The 26,085-nt window shown below is 38.8% G+C and overlaps 1 protein-coding gene across 3 annotated transcripts in view; it reads left to right on the top strand.

The window, feature by feature from the left end:
• PLCB4 (phospholipase C beta 4) overlaps nucleotides 1–26,085 on the top strand; it is a 161,915-nt gene that overhangs the window by 47,883 nt on the left and 87,947 nt on the right. For all 3 annotated transcript variants that reach the window (XM_006921599.1, XM_006921597.1, XM_006921598.1), the window contains exons 5-10: nucleotides 6,403–6,482; nucleotides 8,839–8,892; nucleotides 14,428–14,509; nucleotides 15,491–15,591; nucleotides 16,260–16,317; nucleotides 23,099–23,207. In XM_006921599.1, the coding sequence (XP_006921661.1) occupies nucleotides 6,403–6,482; nucleotides 8,839–8,892; nucleotides 14,428–14,509; nucleotides 15,491–15,591; nucleotides 16,260–16,317; nucleotides 23,099–23,207 (484 nt within the window). The remainder of the gene's footprint in view (nucleotides 1–6,402; nucleotides 6,483–8,838; nucleotides 8,893–14,427; nucleotides 14,510–15,490; nucleotides 15,592–16,259; nucleotides 16,318–23,098; nucleotides 23,208–26,085) is intronic.

Raw genomic sequence — 26,085 nt, 5'->3', positions numbered from 1 at the left:
TCTTCAATGCAGAAACTAGACCTACTACATCTGAATCTGTACTTTAACTAAATCCCCAAGTGCTCCAAATGCACAGTAAAGTTGAAGAATACTGGGATAAACCAAATTTAGTTTATGTGTTCTAGTTCAGTTGTAGATTCACATTAGAATTATCTGCAGTGTCTAAGAAGTAGATTGATGGCCCAACAAATTCAGATTGTTATAGGGAATCTCCCGGGGTGGTGTCCAGGCTTCTGAAATGTCATATAAACCCCGTAGGGGATTCTAATGATCAGCAGGCTCTGGGAACTGCTAATCTAGTGTCTGAGTGCTATCCACATAGTTTTCTTCTAACAGTGTGCCAGCTGGAAATGTCTTCCCCTTGGCCTGCCATCAAATTTAAATATTGACAATTTAATGCCAACTAATATTTATCTTAACTGAACTGAAATGATTCCATTCACTTTGCTTATATAGACCCATAAGAGAAAACCTTTTGGGTTCTACTAATAGTGTCTTTAGAATCTAAGCCACTGCTGAATGTAGTGGCAATGCTGAAACTATAGTGCAAAAGCTCAAATGTCTTCCTAAAACTAAGTTTCTAGTTCACTATAAAGATGTTGTAACTCCACTACTACTCAAACGAAGATTTGTGAAATGTTGCAATTTTACATTCTAAGCACTTTATAAAGAATCTTGTCTTACTACAATATCAGACACTATAGAAATCTTACATGAAAAGTTTCATGGTTTGCCTCAAGTGCATGGAATTAAGTCTTATTTTTCTTCTTGAATGCCCTTCAGTGTTACCAGAACTCATAGTACAAAGAGATCAAAAGCTATACTTCAAATTATAGAAATTCCTGGCTTAAGTTTGAACAGATGAAAACGAATTAATTGTTAGAACAATTAAGCACTCTTCGAATAGCCAATTGAAATATGCCCTGACTTTTCCTAATCCCCACTTACTTAACCAAACAAACACAAAAAGATGTTGCATAGATCAAACTTTATGAATTATAGGTACACAAAAGTTCCCATGTTCTAAATATTTCCCCATCCATTGATAATTTTCACAGCTCAGACATGGGGAAGGTGGAAGTCACTACTTGCAGTATCTTGCCTCCTCTCATTTCCACATAACAAGCAATTGAACTTCAGTCCCCTAAATATGCAAGTCAGAATTTCCATTTTAGTGAATGCAGATTTGTTCAGCCCAGGTGGGGAGGGATATGACAAAAACAAAACAGCATATCAAGAGCTGTGCTCTTTCCATGGGCCTTAGTAGAAGATCTCCTATTCCAGCTGAAGGTGCTGGAGGAAACCTTCACCTCCCTTAGGAAGCCAAACCTAAACCTTCCTTGGTGGAAAATGGAAGGAGATGCTCCAAGTTGGGAGAGACCCCGCTCCTAGACCATGCTTCTCAAACGGAATGTGCACAGGAGTCATCTGGAGATGTTATTAAATGCGCATTTTGATCCAGTGGGTCTGAGATGAGACCTGAGATTCTGTATTTCTAACCAGCAACCAGGTCATGTTGATACTGTTGGTCCAGGAATACCTCTCACCCCCTCGAGTAGCATGGATTTAGAACAGAGCTTCTTAAAAGCAAGTTTGCTGAAGAATAACTTGGAACGTTCATTTAAACACAGATTTCTGTTTCCCAGCCCTAGAGACAGATTTAATAGGTGGAGCCTGATAATTTGAATTTTAATAATTCCCAGATGATTCTGATACTACTCGTCCCTTAAGCAGCAAGTCTCTAGTTAACTTTGAGCAGACTTAGTTAAGATGCCTCCACCACCTCCACCAGTAGCCGCCTCTTAGAAAACAGAAAGCCAGACACAAAAAGATTAGGGAGGATACTACTGAGTCTTTTCTTTCGAGAAAATTACATAGAAAACTTGGAAAGTGTCACAAGGTCTCTGTTACTGTTTGCTTTGACAAAATGTCTTTAAAGACTAAAATGAATACTTTGGGAACAAAATCTAGAGATAAGACTGAGTTGAAGGAACAACAACTCTGTCTGAAGTGCTGACAGTATAACAATGATAATGATAGTTATTCAAAATGACAAATCTATATGCATAGGAAAGGGCTAGAAGGACAAATTGCAAAATGTTGTCAGTGGTTATTTCTTAATATCAGTACAGCAAGACCTTGAATAACAGGACATTTTGTTCACTGTGTTTCGTTATAAAGTTGATGAGATGCCAAAGAACTTAACTCTTGTTTATATCAATTAGCCTATGGTAAAAGTTTTGTTATGCATCATTTCACTTAAAGTCACAGAAACTATCCATGACGTTAAGTGAGAACTTGTTGTAATGGTATTTGGGGTGATGTTTACATTTTGCTTTATGCTTTTTTGCTTTACATTTTTCTACAAAGGGATCTAAATATTACTTTCATAACCTTAAAAAAAGCCAACAAATGATTTTTAAGTAAGATATCTGCTCCATGTAAATTCGTATTCTTTTTTTTTTTTTTTTTTTTGGTTTATTTATTTATTTTAATTTTTTTTAGTGACATTGGTTAAGGAAATCCAGTAAATTTCAAGTGTACAATTTAATAGTAAGGCATAAACAAATCCATATTATATGCATTTGTGTATGTGTGTGTGTGTGTATATATATGTGTGTGTGTACATACATATATACTTAAAGGTGCTTATACATACACATATACACATACACTTACACATACATATACACATATCTATAATATACGTACATACGTTTTGTTATACCTGTGTCTCTATACCTTTTTTTTTTAATTGGGAAAGAGATTAATTTTGTCTATGACAGTCTTAGTTTTCTGAGGGCAAAGGAGACAGCCACATCTCCTGTTCCTCCCTCCTTTACCCCGACAGGTCCCAGCACAAGCTCTCAAGAGTTCCTTGAAGCACCTTGCTTCCCTCTCCTAGCAAGGGCTGAAATAAGCTTTAAGTTAATTTAGACGAGATAGGAAAGGATTAAAAAACTAGAGAACAGTAATAATTACGACCTACTGGGGAAGTGCAGAAGCTGCTAATTTGGACATCTGACCCGAATCGCTCCTGTGGGCTGGCTCCTCTGCATCCAGGTTACATGTACCCACTCAGGATGGGCAGGACCAGAGGGAAGACGCCCAGTTAGTAGGAATACTATTGTGAATGTGTCATCATCGGGCCAATGTATGTGCTCAACACGTGTCGGGGAATAATCCTAGGAACAAGCAGCCCAAGGCTTGAAGACATACCTTTTGGGGCCTTATGTAGACAATTCACATATGTGCTTATTTTCAGCCATCCAGGAAAACATATCTAAGTCAATTTTTTTTTCTTCTATTAATCTTGAAACATTCAAAGTTGATATGCATCTAGTTCACTCCTGGCACAACTTTCCAACTAAACTTTCAGGCTCTGCTGACACCTGCTGGTATTTCATTTATTTTGTGTTAAAAACAAAACAAAGCAAAAATGCAAAATGCTTAACATATTTCCTGTAGTCTTTTGGACTTATTATGCTAGGTGTACATTACCTGAAAAAATCATAGAGAGAAAGAAATGTCTAGGACTTTTCCATGTCATGGAGGGAGACATGTGAACTGCTATTGAGTGAAAATATCCCAAATGTGAAGGGCAGACTGCAGCGTTCTTACCACCTTTTGGCCCTGAACCCACAGCTCTGTGACCTTGGGCAAGACCCTTAACCTCATTTTCAACATCACAAAGAGAATGAAGCAGCAGCCTCCCTCCCAGGGGACATTAAGACTTGTGAGGGTCCTGGTGGCATTTCCTACTATATAAAGCATGTTCTCTCACTGGAATGATGACCTCAAAGGTCATTCTCAGGGACCCTTCCATCACAATAAACAAGATTCTTTACCAGCACTGTATTTTCAAAAGTGGATAGAAGTTGTTGAAGCCTCTTCAAAGCCAGCATCTCTATAATCTGTTTTTAGAAACAACTAAATTAGAACAATCAAAAAAAGCCAGTGAACAGTCTCAAAAATTGTCCACTTTTCTGTCCTAGAAAACCATGGACTTTGTTTTGTGTTTTGGAACAAGTACCAAGACTTCAGGTTGAGAAAATGCTTCCCAGTTAATGCCAAACCAATTTTTTGTGCTTTTTCTGTCTCCTCTTGGGAAACTGTGTGGGCTTATGGTTTGTTAGACCAGTAACAGGATATTTGATAGTCCCCAGGGAGTTAGAGTCCTGTATTTAGCCTTACAGAGGAAGTAAAGTCTGAGGATGAAAATAATTGAGGCATTTCTTTAATGCTACTATTTCATTTCTTCCTCCTCCCTCAGAATCCTGACCTCACTGTTATGCTTGCTGAGGCTTTCAGTACTAGTCTTCAGAAAATGACCTTTTCTAGTTGTAAAAGGGAATTTACCTCTTTTAGCTCCCAAGTCCTTCCTCGGAAAGCTCATAGGATGATTGGAGTATAAAGAAGAAAGTGAAAACTCTGATAGGTTTACTTTCATTAGGATAACTACTATCAAAAAATAAAAATAAAATAAAATAAGTGTTGGCAGGGATGTGGAGAAATTGGAACCCTTGTGCACTGTTGATGAGATTGTAAAAACGCTATGGCCGCCATGGAAAACAATATGGTGATTCCTCAAAAAATTAAAAACAGAATTGCCTTGTGATCCAGCAAGTCCACTTCTGGGTATATGCCCAAAAGAATTGAAAGCAGGAACTTATTTGTATACCCATGTTCACAGCAGCATTATTTGCAATGGCCAACAGGTGGAAGGAACCCAAGTGCCTATCAACAGATGAGTGGATAAACCAAATGTGGTATTTATGGACAATGGAATGTTATTCAGCCTTTAAAAGAAGAAAGTTCTGACACATGCTACATGGATGAACCTCAGAGACTTTATGCTAAGTGAAATAAGCCAATCACAAAAAGACAGACACTATATGATTTTACTTATATGAGGTACCTAGAATAGTCAAATTCATAAAGATGGAAATAGAACAGTTGCCAGGGTCTAGGGGGAGAAGAAAACAGAGAGTTGTTGTTTAATAGCTACAGTGGGACAGAGTTTCAGTTTTGCAAGATGAAAAGAGTCCTGGAGATGGATGATGCTGATGGTTGCACAACAATGTGTATATCATGTATGCCACTGAATTGTTCACTTAAAAATGGTTGAATTGATAAGCTTTATGTTATATATATTTTACCACAATTAAAATTAAAACTATACACACTTTTCTAGAACTCCATCCTCACCTTTAGTCCTTGTAGGGCCCAAATCATTTGACTACATTAAACCCAGTAGTACTTTGCAGTGCTGTCCAATGGAATCTTCTGCGATGATGAAATGTTCTTTTTTCACATAGTCCAATATGATGGGCACTAGCTTTGTGTTGGTCTTTGAACACTTGAAATGGAACTAGTGTAATGGAGGCACTGGGTTTTGTTTTTATTTGGTTCAAATTTAAATAACCACATGTGGCTAGTGGCTACCATACTGGAGAGTGCAGGTAGAATGTACATCTATGTGACTATCTATTCCAAAATATTTTCCTTTCTCAGCACAGAGCTTCAGCAGTCAGACTATAAATCTAAGAAAGTAAAGTACTGGCTCGTGTGGCAGCTCCGGTTCTGTTTCAGTCTTCAATATTAATTTGGTACAAAATATTTTGCCAAGAATGGGATTCTTTATTTTACCAGCCTGTTTTGGCATTCATTGGCACAGTTATTGGACCCAAGGACAGAGTGGGCCTTAACTCACAGGGCAGCCTTTTCTAGTAAAATGCCATTTAGAGATCCAGATTCCTTTACCGCCATGTACAATCTTCCTTCATTTTTCCTTGCAAATTCATGTGTTGATGTTATGAACTAAAACTGAGGTCCAAGTCCTTAGATGGAAATTATGTAAGCACATCACTGTTTTCTTTGGGGCACCTTGGCAATCAGTGCGTGTTTTACTTTGTAAGGCTTTTTAAGGCTATAAAACACAGACAGGTAAGATATGTAACAAACTCTGAGACTGAAATAGAATCACACAATAATATTGTTGAAACCCGAAGGCATTCATTGTCTAAAGTCGGAATAGCTAAATATGTTATCTTGTATAATGTTACTTAGAAATTATTAAGATTGTCAGTGACTGAAAAGGGGCCTATATTTAAATAAGCTGCAAATAGAAGGCTTAACAAGTCAATCAGTGGCAGCATTCCTTTGTGACAGCCCAGAGTTTAATGACACTATGGATGCCACATTTATCTTCATGGAAAGAATGAAAGCTGTTTATTAAAGAATAAAATACGAGCATGCAAAATGAAGATGGCTGTGTGGCGGGAAGAGGATAAAAGAAGAGTTTATGTTATTATTACAAAAATGGGCACGAGCTATCTAATAAAAACTGTGTTTAGCTCCAGCAGGTTTACTCACCAAGAACACTTTTTCTTTCTCTTTCAGCAATGGGTAGACGGCCTGAGATCAATCATACACAACTTCAGGGCCAACAACGTCAGTCCAATGACATGCCTCAAGAAACAGTGAGTTTTGTTTACATCACCTATTGTACTTGGCTGTTAGCAAGCAAATGGTCAGATTGTTAGATGAAGCTTAGTATATGGCCAGGCAACATCTTGCTTACCTTCCCCTCCATGTTCCTGACCTGGAAGAAGACATCAACTGATACATACCTATACTCTTATGTCACCTGGCAGGGCAAGTGTGATAAACTCACAAACCAAAAACTATATGAAAGGAAAGGTTGATGGCAGGAAGATGCCGGAATGATGTTGGAACCTCAGGCTCTGCCCCTAGTGTCCCCTGGTTGTGGGCACTGATTTCTATGTCCCCAGACCGAGTCTGCTGATTCTGCTCTGTGCGCCTGGGGCCGTAGTTGAGTACTGTTGTAGCTGGAGCCTCTGTTGTGTGAGACTGAGAAATGGGGAATGTGAACAAAAGACACACTTGCAACAGCACCCACTGTTAGGGTTTATAAGGGAAAACTGACCCCAAGGAGCGCTTAGCACACAATCAGGGGGACCCGAAGGTACTTTGGAAATTCAGAAAGCCTTACCGTGGCTCACTGTATCCTAAATCCAGTGGGGTATTATGTGGTAGAATTTTAACCCTGCCCAAGTTATTCTTTCAAGGTGACATGAAAGCCACTCAAGTAGAAATCATAGCCAAACCCAAAGTTAGCCTGTTCGAAAAGCAGTGGTCCATGGAAAAGTAGGGCTGCCTGCCATCGCGGGGCCACTGGCAGGCAGTGGTGAGGTGCAGAAGTGAACCACACTGAGAAATTGCAGTCATGACCCCACATCTCTCAACCAGGCCCAGCACCAAGGGTGTGATTCCTTGGACTGCCGGGCAATGGGAAGGGAGGTCAGTCCTTTGGGCACTTCCACTCCATACTTTCTCTTCCTTTAGCAGGTCCTTTAAGAGTAATAGCTCTGGGCTATGACTCCCATCTGGGCCACTCTGCTTCTCCTTTCCCTCTACAGTTGCTGTAGAGAGAAAAAATCTAAAGAGCAACCCAGCAGGTATTTTGATGTTACGACTTTGGGCACTGATAAGAGTCCCCAGAGTTCAAAGATGTTTGGAATGCCTGCTGACAGCTAAGTAACCCTCATGTCCATATCTGGATAACAGATCTGATCTGTTCCCATTCCTATCCTTCCTAGACCCCTGTGTGGAGCTCGTATTTGCTCATCTACCAGATGCTGTAAGGGTTAGCTGACCAGGGATCATACCTGCCCGCTTCTCCAGAGAATTGCTTTCTACTGAAGGGGAGTCACTGTTCCTGCGAGATCACACTCCTCCCACCTTCTAGGGGAAGCCTATGGCCAATTTAGACTGAAACAGGGAATAAAAAGGCCTGCCTTCTTGCCACCAAGTCTGGTATAAATCATGCTCCAGAGCTCCCTGTGGCATCAGTCTAAAGCTCTAGCTGAGCCCACGACTTTGCTTAACTGTTTTTGCTGTCCTATATGCTGCCCTCACTCCTGTGGTTCTGAAAACATCCCCTCAATAGTCAGTTACTTGTGCTCCTAGGAAACTTGACCTAAGATAGAAACTTTACCCAGTCTTCATGTTATTATTAGATTATTAGAATATTTGTGTTAGAGACAGTGAGAATGGGAGTCATTAGCTAAGAACAGTCCCAGCACCAGTGTCCTGGGTCTCCGTGTGTCCTGGAAAGCCTGGATAAAACAAGGAGTTGCTGACCATTGGTTTGAGTTGATGAACATCCCTTAGCACTGGAAATTAAAGAAGGTGCCCCTTTGATCTATAGATCACTGCACTGGGAGCTGAGAGTTGGGGGTCCCTATGGGTCCTCAAGAAAGGGTTAGCTAGCATCACTGCCATTTGCATTTTTTACCACCTTAGTAGATTATTAAAGAGCAGTAATCACCAAGTAAGTACTGACGATTTGTTTTGCTCCACGTAAGCCCGCAATTTTCTCATCACTCGGGATTGCCAGAAAAAATATGGAACTCTAATCACCAAGTAAGTACTGACGATTTGTTTTGCTCCGTGTAAGCACGCAATTTTCTCATCACCCGGGATTGCCAGAAAAAATATGGGACTCTCAGTTAAATTCGAATTTCAGAGAAGTAACAAATAATTTTTTTGTATAAGTATGCCCTGTGCATATTTGGAAATACTTATAGTAAAAAATCTGTTTATTCTTTACTTGAAATTCAATTTTAACTGAAAGTCCTATATTTTTATTTGCTAAATCTGGCAACTGTAAATTCATCTCACAGTATATAATTGTCTCTGGTTTTCAAAATAAATATTCTTTGTTCGAATAAAAGATTTTATAAAGGTCTTATCTGGATTAAAGCTGTTTATCCTAAGAAACATTAAAATAATGTTGTTACTATTGTTTTCTAGCTGGATGAAATTGGCATTTATGACCAACACAAATGGTAAAATTCCAGTTAGGAGGTAAGTCCACACCCTGTGTCAACCCTCATGATACCAGAGCAAAGAGAGAGCCCTCTGCAAGTACTCATTAACTGCTTTAACTAAAAAATTTCTGGAAGCTTAGCTTGAATCACTTCATCAAATGCCATATTTAGTTTGTAAAAATCATTTACAGACGTGAAGTTATGTTTTTCCTCAGAATCGGTGCCAGCGTCAACTCTACTTTGATAATTTAAAGAGCACCTGAAAATGTAGCATTATTTTTTTTTAACTTCAAATAAATGGGTTTTTAAGGTTTAAATGTCATTTACCTATTTGCCCTGAGCAACCATTGGCTAAAATTAAAGTTTATATTGTGTTCCTACAGTAGAATTGTGTGGACTGTGTCCTAGGAAGTGCGGTGCCCCTGGACAGTGCATCTCATTCTAGGCTTTGCCGCTCTTTGGTGCCCAGGGCGCTGGGCTCCTTCTTTGACTTCTGGCCACTTGCTCTCTAGGTGGACTCTCAATAACAGTACGCACTCTTCCTGGCTGTCAGTTCCTCACCCTGCCAAAGGTAACAATGACAAAGAAAAAAATGGCAGAAAGACTTTGGTGGAATCAAGAGGGAAGGAACATGAGCCAGATACATCCTCCACGTGTGTCCTTTAATACTTAGCTGATGTATTTACCCTCTGAGGGGTCCGCAAGCTTCCCTCCTTTCTGCCTCCTCATTCCTTCTTAGGTGTTAGCGTTTGCTAATAGTTTGTGGATACAGTTGGAAGTTCTTACGATGGTAGTGACGGGTATTCTTTACCAGAAACTCTCTGGTATCGTTTTGGTTGGTGTTTGTATAAGCACTTGATGGAAATGGCAGAAGCTGGACTGCCCCCGAGCTTCTGCTATCCATATAAGGCCAGGAGTACATTTGGATTCATGAACCTACGCCCACAACCGTAATCAAACACAGGTTCCTCCAGAGCCAACTTACTCTTCTAAGAATCTCCAGACTTAGCTTCATGTTGACTTCTTCTCTGGATACCACTTCAGCAGAGAAGCCAACCAACAAACAATAACAAAATCGCGAAGTACAGTGTAGTCACCTGCATAGCTTTTGAGTAGACATACTTGAGCAGCTGCTTGCTGATCATGCTCGCCAGCTCTGACTCTTCCAGGCCTCCCTTTCTGCCCAGCTACTTCGTTCTGCTCTGAAGCTTCCGTTCTGCATGCCTATGAGAGCATCTCAGTATTCCCTCGACACTATTCTTTCCACATTTAACAGAATTGCCCTAGAAATCATCATTTATTAAGATTTCATGTATTATAACAATCATGAACTAAAGGATTCATGTGACACAAGTGAAATATCAATGAGAAAAAGCATACAAATCATAAAAAAAAGACTTTATGCAGTATTCCTTTTATTTAACCTTTTATTGAGGGCTTACAGGATTATAGACCTCATGTGTTTTCTGTGGTCTTTACAAATCTATATGTAGGATTCTCTGCTTTTTATTTAATAACTGACTAGCAAGTCAATTTTATGCCTGCTTTACAGTTTAAAAATAGCCTTGTTAGGGTCCTTGACTGATGGTTGTTGTCAAAGACTACACTGATCCTTATTTTATTGAAAACCCTTTGCTCTCTTGAGCAATAGTAAGACAATTATTTTAATATCCCCAGCATCCTATGGCTTTAGCCAAAAATATAGTGCATTTTTATTTAAATTTGGTATTGAAGTAATAAGTCCAAACTTAGAGAACACAGATAGCAGTGTAAACAGAAATGTAAGTTGGATCTGTTTTTACATACCGTACTCTCCTGCTTTTTCTTCCAAGATTCAGGAAATTGACAAAGTAGAAAACACATAAATTATAATCAGAGCACTTGTAACTAGCAGTTCTGGTTTCGTGTGTATGTATTGTCCTTAATCAAACTGCTGTTATAGGATGTTGGAAGCCTCTTCTGATTCTAACGATCTTTATCTAGCATGTTCACATACAAAATTATTCTCCCTTTTTTTTGTAGAAATAGCCTAGATATTTTGTCATCTTCCATAGCTCTCTTGGACATGAACTCATTGGCGCCTGCCAGTATTAACAGGTGTTTGACACAAGACATCTGTGATTCGGGGGCAGTTTGTTAGAGTTGATGGAGAATTGATGCTGTGCCAGAAAAAAAGGCAGCTAAATCTGGTGGATGAGCTGCCAAGGGCTAGGTGGAAATTGTTCTGAATGTTTTAATGGATATGAAGAGTAAACACTTTTAAAATATCATTTCATCACTATCATTCCGGAGTTTTTAATAAACGGAAACTGTTAGTATACTGTGCATAACACTCAAGGGGATCTGGCTTCATAGTCACTGCATCGCTTGGGAGTGGCTCCTGCTCTTTGACATTAACTAAAATTTAATATCCAAGAAGTGTCAGGAATGATGAATGAAGAAAGTCTTTCCCTTTATCTCTCTCTTCTCTTTTCTTTCTATGCATGTAATTTTATGCACTCTGCTTTCTCTCTCAAACTTACAAACTCACATGCAATTTATCTTCCCTCTTAGTCCAAAGCTTTGGATGTCACTCTTTTCTTTTGCCATCTCCAATTCCTTATAACCTGGAGTTGGAACCAATAGCTAGAAAGTTGGGAAATGGTAGCCAGACAATAGGGGCTATGGCTTGAAGAAGGCTGGAGGGGTCAGTTCTGTTAAAGAAGGCTGAGACCTCAGGGATGGTCATGACAGCCCACTCCTGTGTTATCCACCCATGTCATGAAGGCTCAGCTGCCTGCAAGGAGGGTCTGGTTCTGCTGAGGCTTCACTTCATGAGTCCTCTATGACTGTTTCAGACAGTGGTGTTAAAACCATTGGATAGGTTGTGAACCCTTTGAGGGCAAGCAAATAATAAGACTCCCTTAGTTTCTAGGATTTTTGCTGGCTTAATCACCTGTAAGGTACCCTGAAACATGGAATGTAACCCAGGACTCTAATAGGACTGGGTACCACTTACGGGTATTTGCTTTTATGGCGTTTCCTTTGAGAAGGTGGTTTATTTTGATTCAATAAAAACTCATTGTGCATCTCATAGCTATAAAGTACTAAGCTATACTCTGCGGGCATGAGGCTGTATATAGAGTTGACTAAATCATAGTCCTTTATAAACAGTCTGTGTTTCCATGAAATGCCCCGTGATGGTGTCTAAAATGCCCCTAGCCTGTGATAAGTGTGTTTCTCTCAGGACCCTAGTGACATGACATTCTGCTGGGCCTCTGATGCAACTGGAAACTCAAAGAATTTACCTTCTCTCTACATACTCCTCACCCTTGACCGAATCCATTTTAAGGCTCAAGAATGATTCCAAAAGCTGCCTGAAGCAAAGGCGACAAAGATACCACCCCAGGGGAATGGTCTGTTCGACTTCTTTGCTCTCATTTTCCGTCCTGGGTTTGGTCTCCTTTATAGAATGAGGTGGGCAAATCTGTGGTGAGGTTGCCCAGCCCAAGTCCTCTCACGAAAAGACGTGCGTGAGAATAAACCCTCTGGCCGTTAGGCCACTTCTTGCCTTTATTGTCTTTTGTGCAGTCATATCATTAGGCTCAGACTTCGCCTCCCCACCCCCCAGTATATATCTACATGGATTTCCCTCTGTGCTGGCACTAGACACCCTATTTCCTCTCTCAAGTTCTCTATTTCCTCACAAATGCTTGGACCTCCGTATTTCCATGAGATATTCTACTTCCTATTTTTTGTCACTTCACCAAATTCTAGCCAGAAATTCTATGCTTATACATTCTTCCCTTCCTCCCTGTCCTACCCTGTACCCAACACCCAGGTTCTGTTTTACCAGAAATGCTCAGACCCTATACCTGCTACCTTCATGACCACGTCAGTAAGTTTTCATCTCCTTTGCCATGCTTGTTCAAACCTAAGAGAAGCTCAAGTTAGTTGAGATACCCCTGATTTGCTATGCAAAGTGTTTCCTCCTGAGTACAGGAAGCAGACATTCCAAATCCTGCTGGGGGCCTATAGCTCCTCTATTAAAACATACTTTAAAAAAATACTCATTGAATAGCTACTTTCCCCCTGTATTATAAAGGTCAGGTAAATTGCTTTCTCAACCCAATTTAATGTATAAAAATTCCATGAACTCCAGAGAAGTGAGAAATTGTGGAAATAGCAACCTCTACACTAGAAACCATTTTTACTAATGTCAAACATGTATACTCTAACATGTCTGTAGATTTGTTAAAGAGAATTCCTAGGCTGCCATATATTTGAATACAACTGTCTCAAGCATTCTTAAAAATGTATCTCTTGAAGTATTCTTGGACCGAGTATGAAACAATAAAACTTTGAATGAATACATAAGGATTTATTTACTTAAACTCAGTTGTTTCCAGTCTATTTTGGGAAGTTGTACTCTGCAGGTGAAGTGGTTCTTTCTCCTACTCGTGAAGGTTAACTGGCGGTCAGTGCTTACATTTGGAGCTTGCCTTCCACTTAACGTGAATGGTGAAGTGCATGACGAGGCTGGCCCGGGGGAGGCGCTGTTACAGATCCTCTTTTGTTCACAGGGAAGGCTTTCTAAAGCCAAGCTTTACAGAGGAGAAAGTAAGCTTTATCTTCAAGTGGAAGCTGGACTTCTGATTTAGAGTTTAAGTTGTTGTGGTGACAAATTACCAATCGGAGTGAACAAAGGCTCCTTTCGGTGCCTAAGGGATGGCTCATAGCCAAGTGTGGATTCCAGGGCACCCAGTCCTCTTTCCTCAACGGCGTTCATTCTGAGGGTCACCAATATACTGATCATAGCGAGTCTCTTTTTCTTACTTTTATCATTAGAAGATATGCTTATTGAGGCGGTATCCATTTACTAGCCTTAATGTACACCATACTAATTAAAAGGTAGCGCCATTATTCAAAAATACCATGTCTTAGGGGAGTGCCAAAATTCTGTTGACACACTGGATAATTGTTCCCCTGCCTCCCCTCATCCCCACACCTATCACTTTCATAATAAACAACCCAGTCTTTGAGGCAACTGATATTTCAGAGTAGCTCCAGGGTGCTTAGCTCAAAAAACAAACACATAAACGAAATATGTCTGGTGATGCATGTCAGCTGTAGTAAGTGTGAAACCAGGGTAAGAGTGTTCACAGGCAGGGGCTGAGTTCTAAGGGGTCCCCCTTCTTTTTTCCAAGCCTACATATCGTCCACATGAGATCTTTTTCCAGAGCTATTGTTCCATCTGCCACATTCCTTTTTCCCAAGAAAGTGATTTGGTAGGGTCAGAATTTATCATTGTTTTTGTCCTACAGTATGTATCCCCCAGTGCCTCTTGTATTCACAAGCACCCAGGGGGATGGCCTTCCTTAGAATCAAGTTGCCTCACTAGCACAACTAGCTGGTGACCACAGGGACATTGCAGGAGCTAGTTTGGGAAGTGAAAAACACCTAGAAATGAGAAGTAATTTTATCCTCCTTTTCTTTCTCCCCCTATCCCACCATCCTTAGTATTATGTGGATTTTTTCATCAGAGAAAACAATTAACAATAAGTTTAATTTTTTCCTTTGTTTTCTGCTCTAGTATTACTAGAACCTTTGCATCGGGGAAAACAGAAAAGGTGATCTTTCAAGCACTCAAGGAGTTAGGTCTTCCCAGTGGAAAGGTATTCATTGATTTACTAATGTGTTTCTAAAACTATTTTGTTTATTTATGTTCATATATGTAAAAAGCCAGATTGTTAATATTAAATAGATCTAATTATTTTCAGAATTAGATTGTCACATGTAGTCACTTTTCTCTTCATTTTCTTTCTTTCCTCCCTTCCTTCCTTCCTTCCTTTTGTTTTCTGGACATTTTAACCTCAATGTTTTCAAATTCATATAGTGAACTTCAAAATGTTTTTGTCAACTTTATTAAGAAAAGGAAGTGACTCATACACAGTTTATGGAAAGCTTATTTTAGAGAAGCCTATCAGCATTGCCTCAACCAAGCACAATGTCAGCATGAATAATTGACTAATAAATTCAGTTCTTCAAGATGGCTTGCAGTATTTTATGAAGCACCTCCTCCTACACAAACCATTTGTGCTTATGGCCCTTCAGATTTAAAATAACTGAAATTAATTTATTGACTGCAAGAAAGATTTGTCTGTTGCCACTTTAACAAATCCTATTTCAAATATAAATTTTCATATGAAAAGTAAAGTCTTATAGGGTTGTCCTGAGCCCATTCATGTGTTCTTGTGAAAATTCACAAAATAAGTATAAGTAAACTTTGGGCTTGATTTATTCAGCATTCTTTAAGCAGGCACTTGCTTTTCTTTCTCAAGTAGAGAAGAAGGAAGTGTTTCTTAATATCTGTTCTATGGGACGTTTCCTAGAGCAAGCCCATCTGTAGCTGAAGTTTGAACACACAAACCAAGGCTGTGTGGTAACTAGAAACACTCATTTACACATGCCTTGTACGAGTGGTCTGGCCGAGGCTGGAGGCTGGAGGCTGGCCTTCTGGCTTCTGTCAGCAAGAATCAGAGACAGAGGCCCTTGGATCCCAAATGGTCATCTCTTTGCTTCACGATCCTATGGATTCTTTCCCTCTAAGGAGAAAATATGTTCCGTGATTTATGACACACTTTTATTCTTTACAGAATGATGAAATTGAGCCTGCAGCATTTACTTATGAAAAGTTCTATGAACTGACACAAAAAATTTGTCCTCGGACAGATATAGAGGATCTTTTTAAAAAAATGTAAGTTTTATTTATAGGAAAGTGTCCTATCAATGTTATCCTTGTCCTTTTAGAGTTTTAAAACTTTTTGTCATAATATTTTATTATAGTATGTTTATAGTATCTAGGAATATCTCTAGTCAGGGTCACATTTTCACCCCTAGTTTATCTGTGTAAAAGTTCGCTCTGATTTTTTGAGAAGCTTTTACATAAGTTAGTGGCAGCACCTGGAACTTTTTTTTTCCCCCTTGCATTGGCTTTACTAACTACCTACAATTTTAACCTGCTCCTTTAGGTATTAACCCATTATGTGAACTAACTAGATTCGATTTGGAATGTTATTATGTTGTTGAAAAGTTCATTCATTCCAGTTATCTCAAATGGATGACTTACATGTTGTTTTTTAAATAATGTCTTTTGGTAATGCTAAAGAGGAACTGCAGACATTTTCTGTAAGCTAGTGGGAGTGCTTTCTTTCCTTTGTTGTTGTGGGTTTTTTGTTTTTTTGTTTTTTGTCCCCCGCCCCGCCCCCCACCCCTTTACAAACAGTCTCTGGCCATTTTAAGAATGCACCACTACTTCAGGGTTAGAAAATAAGTTTAGAATTATCAACAAATGTCAACATGTAAATCGTACCTACTGTAGCATCATATACAAAAACTTACTTTTTCTAATAAATTTCTTTTCAGCAATGGAGACAAAACTGATTATTTAACGGTAGACCAATTAGTGAGCTTTCTAAATGAAGTAAGCTTTTTCATACATTAACTCCATAAAGTCTGCGTGCTGTGGCTTGCCTCCTCCAGTGTCCTCATTGCATGCCTGCAACATACGCCCTCATTGGCTTCGCTTCTGACCTGCTGATCTTTCCATTATGGCTTTACCAGGTGCAAAAATCAGCTGCTACCCTTGTATGTTCATGCACTTCCTACACGTTGGCTTCGCACACTGCTTTTTTGTTGGTTTCTTGCTGTGATGTGTAGCTCTGGTTCTGTGTGTGCGTGTTAATTTTATAATATATTCATTTAATTATATGTGTCTATATTTTCGCAAGATGATATTTAAGGTACTTATTTTTTTTTCTATTGATCTCATTAAACAGAAAGAATGGATTGAATTTACCACACTATAGTTGGATTCTCCATTGCTAACTTTTTCTCATACCTTTGCATGGACTGGAAAGCTTTATTTTTGTCTTTTAATGGATTGCATGTAAGAAAAATATGCAGGTTCAAATAGAACATTATTACAACAAGCACAGCACTCGTGTTCCAGGGTGAAAATATAGTACATATTAGGCCAATTGGATTGCAGGTTAAATTTTTACTTTTTATTTTTATAAAATCCTCAGAACTAATTTTAGAACATGATTCACTTACCAACCAAAACTGGTTGAAAATTTTTCTTAAGCACAGTAGAAAAATATTTTAGAACAAGGAAAGGTTGCAACTTTTATTCCAACTAAAATGAGCTTTTTTCTTTACACGCAGAAAATAAAAGGTGTTTTCTCTCCAGTGAAACCCACTGAAGTTCTTGCTAAACCCAAAAAGGAAAATTCACTCTTTTTCCAACACATTAATAATAATAAGAGTTTAAGTGAGGAATAGACAACATATTTTTGTTTCAAAACACTTCAAATTAACCATTATGCCATATAAAGGGAAAATGTTAGAAAAGACAGTACCATGCAGACATGAGCCGTTGCCTCAAGACAGACAGCAGGCTGACTGTGATTTGCCATTTTGTAGAGACAGATCACATTTTTGCCAAAGGGCTTGTCTTTTCTTTCCCTGCTAGGACTCAGTTACTTTGAATTGCTAGGGTTGCACTGTAGAAGCTGTGGTGACCAGAGCCAAAAAGCACTGATGCAGGAAAGGGAAGGTACTCCACATATCAGCGCAGATGCCTCCACTTTTAAATAAGCCTTTCAGTACGATACAATATTTATTTTACTTGAAAACATTTTAAGTTCTTCCGCTCCACTAGTTTTTGGTCATGCAAATACCACGTTCATAATCTTTACCCAGATATTATCCACATTCTTATGCCACCATTGCTCAGAAGTTAAATTGACTTCTGTTGTTTCTTTAACCCCTTCTCCTTCCTCTTCTTTAAAAGAAATTATTGTGTTTTTTTCTTCAGCTTCTTCATGCACTTTAGATCATTGAATCATCTTAAATTTTGGTGAGATGGGTAGGAATCTTGCTTTCTACCAAAGAGGGAAGACACTTGAGTGGAGAGGAGAAAAATCTACATCATCAATTTGCCACTTCCTAAAAAAAAGACCTCTTATGTGCTCTGGGGTGAAGCTGACACCTGGCCATCTATTAAACATTACAGAGACGTTAATATGCATTTCACTGTACAAATAAACAGTTCTGGAGTCTGAGGATAGGTACTGTGTTCATGAGCTCTTATTTCATGCCTTTTATGAATTGTATTTGTAGGCTTACCCAGTAACCACTCTTGTCATTCTTATAAATCTAAGACATAATATTTAATTTTTAAAAGATACGATCATCCACACTTTCTTGCTCCGCCATCCAAATTCTTTCTTAAAATATTTCATATTTGGTAAGCTTTTATCAATCACTATTACAGTGGCCAGTAGCACTTATATGTTGTATGTGCTTCCTCCTGTTTGGCTTCTCATTAATGGTAGGGAAGCACTTTTGATTTGGGGGCGGGACTGATGGAATCAGTGTGATTTTCATATTGCTTTCTTTAGGTCATAGAGACTATAAGACAGTCCAGGAAAGTGTACAGCCTTTATTTTTAATCAAAGTGTCAACCCTGAATCTCTTCCTTTTCTATCCTAGTGAACTCAACCATAAGATCTAGACAGAAATCTGAATGTCTCCCTGAAGAAGCTTTGTTGAATTTAAGGAATGTTCTGCCAGCTCCTTGCACTCTCTCTTCTGAGCCTTATCAATCTCCAAAGTCAAAGGCACCCTTTAGGCAGAGCACCTTCAAAACTCATAATGACAGGAGACAGAGTTCAATCAAGAAGGGAGCAGGCATTGGAATGTAAGGGTCTATGAATCCAAAAGCTCAGACCTAAACATTTTCAAAATGCCTTGGCCACATAGACTCAACAAGTCAGATTTTAACATTGTATTAGAAGCTCTGGGTCATGCAACAAGACAAGGAAAAATAAGTCCCGTGAATGTGAAAGGACAAAGCCCTACTCATTATTGGCAGACGATGATTGTATACCCTGCAAATTAAAAAATATCAACTGAAAAATTCTTCGAGTAAGAGAGTTTAGCAAGGTGACCAGAGAAATGATCAAGAGAGCAAAATCAGTAGATAAGTTTACACCAGAATTAACCAATTAGAATAGGTAACAGGAAAAAAATGCCATTTATATTATAAAAGCTATGTAGCCTCCCACCACCTTCCAACTTGTAAATCCCTTTACTCTTTATATAAAATTTTCTATTCAATATATTAATGTATAACTCCAGGAAACCGGAAGGAGAAATGGAAGGGCAGTCGGCAATTTACAGCCTTAGTCACCTTGTAGGGGTTTGTATCACCTCCTCCCTATCCATGCCATCAGCACTTACTAGCTTTTCACAATAGCTTTAGACCTGTTCCTCATCTGCTTCTCAGTATATCCTTGCTCATCGCTCCCCAAAGTGTGGGACCAGCAGCATAGGCATCCTCTGGGAGCTTATTAGAAATGCAGGATCTTAAGTCCCACCCAGACTTGCTGATTTGGAATCTACATTTAATGATCCCCAGGTGATTCATCTGCATAGTACATTTTGTGAAGTGAAGTACTGTCCCAGTGAGTTGCCTGGGTTCCTCCTTGGAATGCTTGGTGCAAATGGAAAGGATGTGAGAGCAGCATAATGAATTTAGTCTTGGAAACTCACTACTCAATCTAAAATTTTACCACAACTGTGTGTCTAGTTCCCATCCAGTAGTCTGGGGAAAACTTTCTTTGTATTATGAAAATAGCAAACTGGAGTCTAGGAGAGCTGGTGGAGGCACTCTATGAGCTGCCCCATGCTTAGATGCGGCTCTCCACTCAGTTCTCTGTCTGTGGCAGGACTAATTAAAATCTCTGGGCATCAGTTAGTTTCACCTTTCTTTTCCGTTCTCAATGAGAAGCTAAATTGATTTTAGTTTTACCTTTGTCCTCTATTTGACTTCTTCCAAAGGTGATAACATCTGAGGTTCTGCAAAATTGAGAGATGCATGGAGAACAGGAGAGAAAGATCGAAATAAGAAAAGGAAAAGATCTTAGATATCCATAATAATAAGGAATTAGCTTTATTTTCTTGTTGCTGGTAATCTTTCCCCTGCAGTACACATAAGGTATCATCACATTATGATTTTTTAAATTTATTTATTTATTACTTATTTTCCAGTCGAAAGAATATAAGGCCCCAAGATCTCTTTCCGTTTACAGTATTTATTCTTTAATGCATAGGCAAAGAGAGAGAAGGAGGTATTTAGTCTCTAAAGTAAGCCTACCCTTGCCAATTATATCTTTATTTTCTTTATATCTTTTTAATATTATTTATGTCGACATCTATGTTTCTCAAATGCCGCTTGGATTGAAACCAGTTGGTGCCTTTTCTCAGTAGCAGCAAGGACGTAGTGATAGAGCCATGTCCATTAACTCCTCATTCACTTGGGCATGTTCTGTGACCTATTTTTGGAAGCTGTTTAGAATCTCATTTTACAAAGCTCTAGACATCATGGGGTGAATATCCTGGGTGAATTTCTTCCCAACTGAAAACTCGTAGTCCCTCAGAGATGTAAGGCTTTTGCCCCACTGTGCTTATGTCCATGTAGAACACTTCTGCAATTTTATTACTCAGAGATTGCCCAGAAACAATCTTTCTCCTCTTTTGCTTTTTCATTTAAAAATCATAGTTTTGTGACTAATGCAAATCTTACCATTTGCTTCCTTGCCTTTGGATTATCCAGACTGCACAGTACTTCCTTTTGTTTTGAAATGTGAAAATTTTAGGGAAAGCAAAAGGTTATGTTATCTGGTGCAACAGATGCAAAAACAAATGCAATCTCCTATTGTCTGTTTTTAATACTTATTTGCTATGAATTTAGAATAGGGGATTATGATACTTCCACTTTAGGTCTTGGTTTTCTTAGCTATTGCTTCTGAGAGGCAGGATGTTCTAGTGGATATCATGCCTTGGGACTAAACTTTGATATGTGTTAATTGGGAGGACATCTTAAACATTTAGCATTCGTCTACCCTTGCAGGACTTAGGTGCTTTTTTTAATGTTATGCAAATGTGTTAAAAGGCCTACCTTTCAAGTGTTAGAGTAGTGCTTCTTAAATCGGAGCATGTCAGAATCTCCTGGAAGGTTTGTTAAAACACAGATTGATGGGTTCCACCCCAGAGAATCAGATTCGATAGGACTGGGATGGGGCCCGAGAATCTGCATTTCTAACAAGCTCCCAGGAGAGGGTGATGCTGTCTCTGGCATCCGCAGATCTCACCGCTGGCAACACCGGGCTAGAATACACACACATTTGTATATTAAAAGCACATAAGAATGTTGAGATTCCCTCTCCTCCTTTCCCTGACTTTATCTCTTCTCTCCCCTTTAGCTGAGTCTTATCTTCTTCTCATTTTTTAATTCATATGGATTTGCCCCGTCATCTCCATGAGTCCAGAATACTTACCAATGAGTATATCTTTAAATGAAAAGACTTAATTTTAATAAGGGAGAGAAATAGAGTGGCCAACCATGAACACACTGCATTGAGGTCTTAAAAGGACCTTCTATCCCACATGCATCTTCTTCCGTGATATTATTTAGAGACAGACGGGAGAAGGAATGTACCTAGAGTTTTGTGTTCATTTGTTTGTTTGTTTTTAAAACAATGCATTCTCACCAGACAGATGGTGCTTGTCATTTCCTCGAATAGCGAGTCCTAGAGTTGCATGATGGCATCCATTTTCCAAGCAGGGCGTAGCATGCCTTCACTTGCCGGCATTCCATGGCCTACTTCACAGTTTCTCTGCATACTCCATAACTTTTGTTCTTTGTGGTCTCAAGGCCTGTTATTATTATAACAGCTTCTGCTCTAGCACATGCATGGATGTGAGCTGTTGTGAACCGTAATTTTAGATGACAACAGAAGCATGCTTCATTGGGATAAATTGACAAAAAGATATTGATTCCTTTTGAGTTAACACTCAACTCGGTGGGGAGGTGGGAGGACCAGAACAGGCCAGGCCACAAGTGCTTTAAGAAATTACATCAAATGTTCTGTTGGCCAAAGGCATTCATTCTATGTAAACCACTTTTGAAATCATCATTTCAAAATAAATGGGGAAGGGAAATCCATATGAACTTTTAACAACTGTTTCTTAAATACATTTTCAATAGTGTTTTCCCAAAGTCTGTGCATATATTTGGGTAAAGAGTTTGTTGCCAAGGTCCTACTTATTGACCAGGTTTTGCTCACATCTGCTTATCTGCCATTATTTCATTGAAGTTTGCTCTATTTGATGGAAGACCAGGGTCACAGTGTTCGGTCCTCTAAGCCACAGTGAACACTAAGGAAATTTAATGGACCCACTGCCCGAAGATATTCGCAGACAGATGGAGACACACACACACACACAAACACACACACACACACACACACACACACACACGTACATACACGAATGTAGTTGAGTTGTTGGTAATTTGAACTTACTTCATCATTGATGTGAAGTTAGGGTGACAGAACTGCAAGAACAGCCCCCGGTACCTCGTGTAGTGCTGCGAGCATTTGGTGCTGATTGGAAAAGCATGACATTGCCACCCCCCTAAGCACCGTAATCATTCATGCACTCTCTGCCCAGAGAATTTCCTCAGGGCAAACTGAGTTCGATTTCCCAGAGAAAAAGGCAGATTTCCATACTGTTTATAGCTTGTAAATATCCTTATGCTGATTAACTTTCCTCGTTATTACCATTGGTTCATTTTGATCAATATTTACTCCAAAAAGTGAAGTTTATAGAATGCCCAAGAAATCTTTTATTGATGTAGAATATCTAAATAATGGAAATGAAATGATGTTTGCCTGTCTTAGGAGATTTCATTGTTATTATTGTTTTTGTTTTGGCACTTAAATTAATATATTACCTATTTGAACTCTGTGGGGGGGTTTTCATTTTTGCTTTTGTTTTCCTTTTTTTTTTTAAAGATTTTTGACCTCACTCTTTATAGACATGCCAGATGTCTTACCTGTGATATGGGAACTAGAAGACAATAGTTGACATGCACACCGTTACGTATCCTTCAATTTCTGAAGGGAAAAAAAAGTATATTCTGTATTCTCCCTTTCTAGCTCAGTGAGAGGAACCAGCCAAGTACTTCCATATTTGGAGTTTTTTGTAGTTTTATTTTAGGGAGAAAGATAGGAAGACAGTGAAATCCTATTTGTGTACTATAAACATGATATTATAGATATATCTTGTTTTAGAGATTGAGTAATGCCATAAAGGCAAGAAATGTCAACCTAAATGGAGTTATTTTCCCATCATAGCATCAACGAGATCCTCGACTGAATGAAATTTTATTCCCATTTTATGATGCTAAAAGGGCAATGCAGATCATTGAGATGTATGAGCCTGATGAAGACTTAAAGAAAAAAGGTAATTAAAGTGAAAAAAAGAGAATTTTTCTTTATTAAAAAAAAAAAGCAAGAATGTATGCAATTTTTAAAGCCTTCTGGTTTTAGTTAAAAGTGTCATTAAATGCCTTGGAACTGACTTTTTTTTTTTCCTTGCTCTAAGTTGGTATAAATTTTACTTTACACTAAATTTGTGTGTGCTGCTTGAAATAAAACATTAAATGTATTGTATTATTAAACACATAATGCTATTTCCCCCTTGAACTTTCTTATCATAGATCTTTAGTATTGCATAATACTAAAAATGTAAAAATGCTGAATATAATCTTTGTCAAAGTTTGCAATCTTTGAAAAGAATTTAATTTCCTATAAAAATTTACACTTTCTTTTTCTTCCTTTAGTTTTGCCAAACCCAGTAAATTTAATACATTATCTGATGAGCCTTCTCACCCTTCCTTTGACCTCTGGTATGGAAGATAAATGCAATTGATATGAAATTAAATACTCGGGAATGAATTTAGCAAATTGTTGGGGTTTTCGAACCTTTGCCCCTTTCAATGAAACTTTGGAAGCAATGTGTCATTTCTTCCAATATTTGACAAAGGAAGGGCATGGAGAGAAAATTTAAAATCTGTCCAAAAGCAGTGGGAAACACCTGCAAATGATGGGAAGGAAGATGCCGATATAACTGGACTGAGGGTGCCAGGAACCACCCGAGCTCAGTCCTCTGGCCTTGTGTTTCAGTGGAGAGAGAAAGATCTAGGTTCAAGTTTGGTCTGTCCTATATCCCCATGAATCTCATGGCTGCAGTTTCTTCATCTTTAGAATAGGAGTTCTTTTTATTCTGTATCTCAGTGAATGTGCTGGAAAGGTTTACACGTTCTTTGGACCCACATAGAACCTGTTTATACACATGCCTGACCCACCATACCGCGTCATCCCTGATATTGTTTCCAAGTCCAATAGAGTTTTCCATTGGTTGTAGTCCTACATTTGTACCTTCTGATAGGACCTCAAATACCTATTTTTAACACACTGCTTCATTACTTACCTCTATATAAGTATTCTGAGTATCATCATTTATAATTCCACATTGTATGGGATTAAAGTGAAGAGAGGAGTGGCTCAATAGAAAAATCTAGCACTTCGCACTATTTGATTTGATTCTTGTTGCTACCCTGTCACCACATGACCGTGAGCAAGAAACTATATTCCTGGGCCTCGATTTCCCTGCTTATAAGATAGTGAGGGTTCATGCAGTCATTCAACTAGTATTTCTCTCTCTACCTTCATTCCTTAAAGTTTGTAGAGGGCTGACTGGGTGCCAAGCACTGCTGGATACTAGAGTTCAAAACTGAGTAAGGCAGTTGTGATCTGTTGAAGAAGAAAGACATGACTCAGCAGTTCCTTGGCAGTGTCATAGATGTTATGATAGAGTTATATCGATTATTTCTAAACTCCTTCCAGATCCTAAATGACTGTGAAATAATCACTGACACCTCTAAAAAGCACAGCTTCACCATTTCACTGATGATGGGAATTTTAAAATCTGTCATTATCAAGTATGAGTGAAAATGTGGTACAAATGACCCACCTTTAAACTTCTGGTGGGGGCATAAATTGGTCTAAACAACCACCTTAGTGACTATTTTGGCAATAGTACAGTGGAAAATGTACCTCTCCTCCAGCCCATCCTTTCCACTTCCAGGTGTGTACCTTACAGAATTTCTCATGTAATTCCCAATTATGGATGTCCGAGTGGCCAAGCTCAGTCCTCAGATCTCTGCTCCATTTACACTCACTCCTTAGGTGAGCTCATCCAGACCGGTGGCTTTAAGTTTCTTCTATACACACGACTTTCTCACTAACTCTTCACTCCTAACCTCTAACTTAAACTATGGACCTGTAGTAGAACTCTGCATTTGGTTGTTGAAATGGCATTTCACATGTATACGTACATCATATTTTGCTTCTCCTTGCCCACAGACCTGTTCCTTTCCTAGACTAGAAATCGGTATCATTATTCACCCAGCTTTTCAAGCCAAAATTTTTGGCATTATCCTTTGCTCTTTCACATCATCTCTAATCCATCAGGAACACCGGCAAGATTTATCCTCAAAATAAATCCTGAATAAATCATTTCTCATTATCTTCACCTTTACCAGACTACCTGAGCCTATGTCATTTCTCCCTGGACAATGCCAATTGACTTCTAGCTAGTCTTCTCCTTTCTACTCAATGCCCTGCAATTTATGCTCCACACAGTGGCCAGAGTAAACCTTTCAAAACCAGATCTAATCATATTATTGCACTTTTCAAAACCTTCCAAAGGCTTCCCAGAACACTTAGAATAAAATCCAAAATACTTAGGAAGACTAATGTCCAAATGATATAGCCTTGGCCTGCCTCTCCGAACTCATTTCCAGCTACTTTCTCCTCCATCACACACTTCTGCATCAAGGTCATTGCACTTGCTGATCCTTCTGCCTGAGATGGGGTTCCCCCAGGTGTGCATGCGGCTTGCTCCCCAAGCATGAATGTGACCTCCTCAGAACAGCTTTTTTTGGCCACATGTCTAACACAGCATGTTGGTCATTCTTGTCACTTTCATTCCCTGCTTTCTATTTCCTTCTATCACTTTTACGACATTATATTAAACTTATATTTATTTGTTAACTTCTTTGTTCTCTTGCTCGTAATATGAGTTTCGTGACAATGAGACTTGTCTGTTTTTTCTATCACTGCATCTGTCCCAGTGCTTCAAAAAGTACTTGCTCTTAGAATGAATGTATATGCCCAAGGAGATAGAGACACAAATTTTTATTGCAGTACTTTTAATTATAATTAGAAATGATCTAAATATCTATCAACATTATAATGGATAATAAATTGTGGTATAT

This window comes from Pteropus alecto, unplaced genomic scaffold (assembly GCF_000325575.1).
Source record: "Pteropus alecto unplaced genomic scaffold, ASM32557v1 scaffold45, whole genome shotgun sequence".
Taxonomy (NCBI): Eukaryota; Metazoa; Chordata; class Mammalia; order Chiroptera; family Pteropodidae; genus Pteropus; species Pteropus alecto.
The sequence above is the reverse complement of the archived record's forward strand: the minus strand, read 5'-3'. Positions and strand labels throughout refer to the sequence as shown.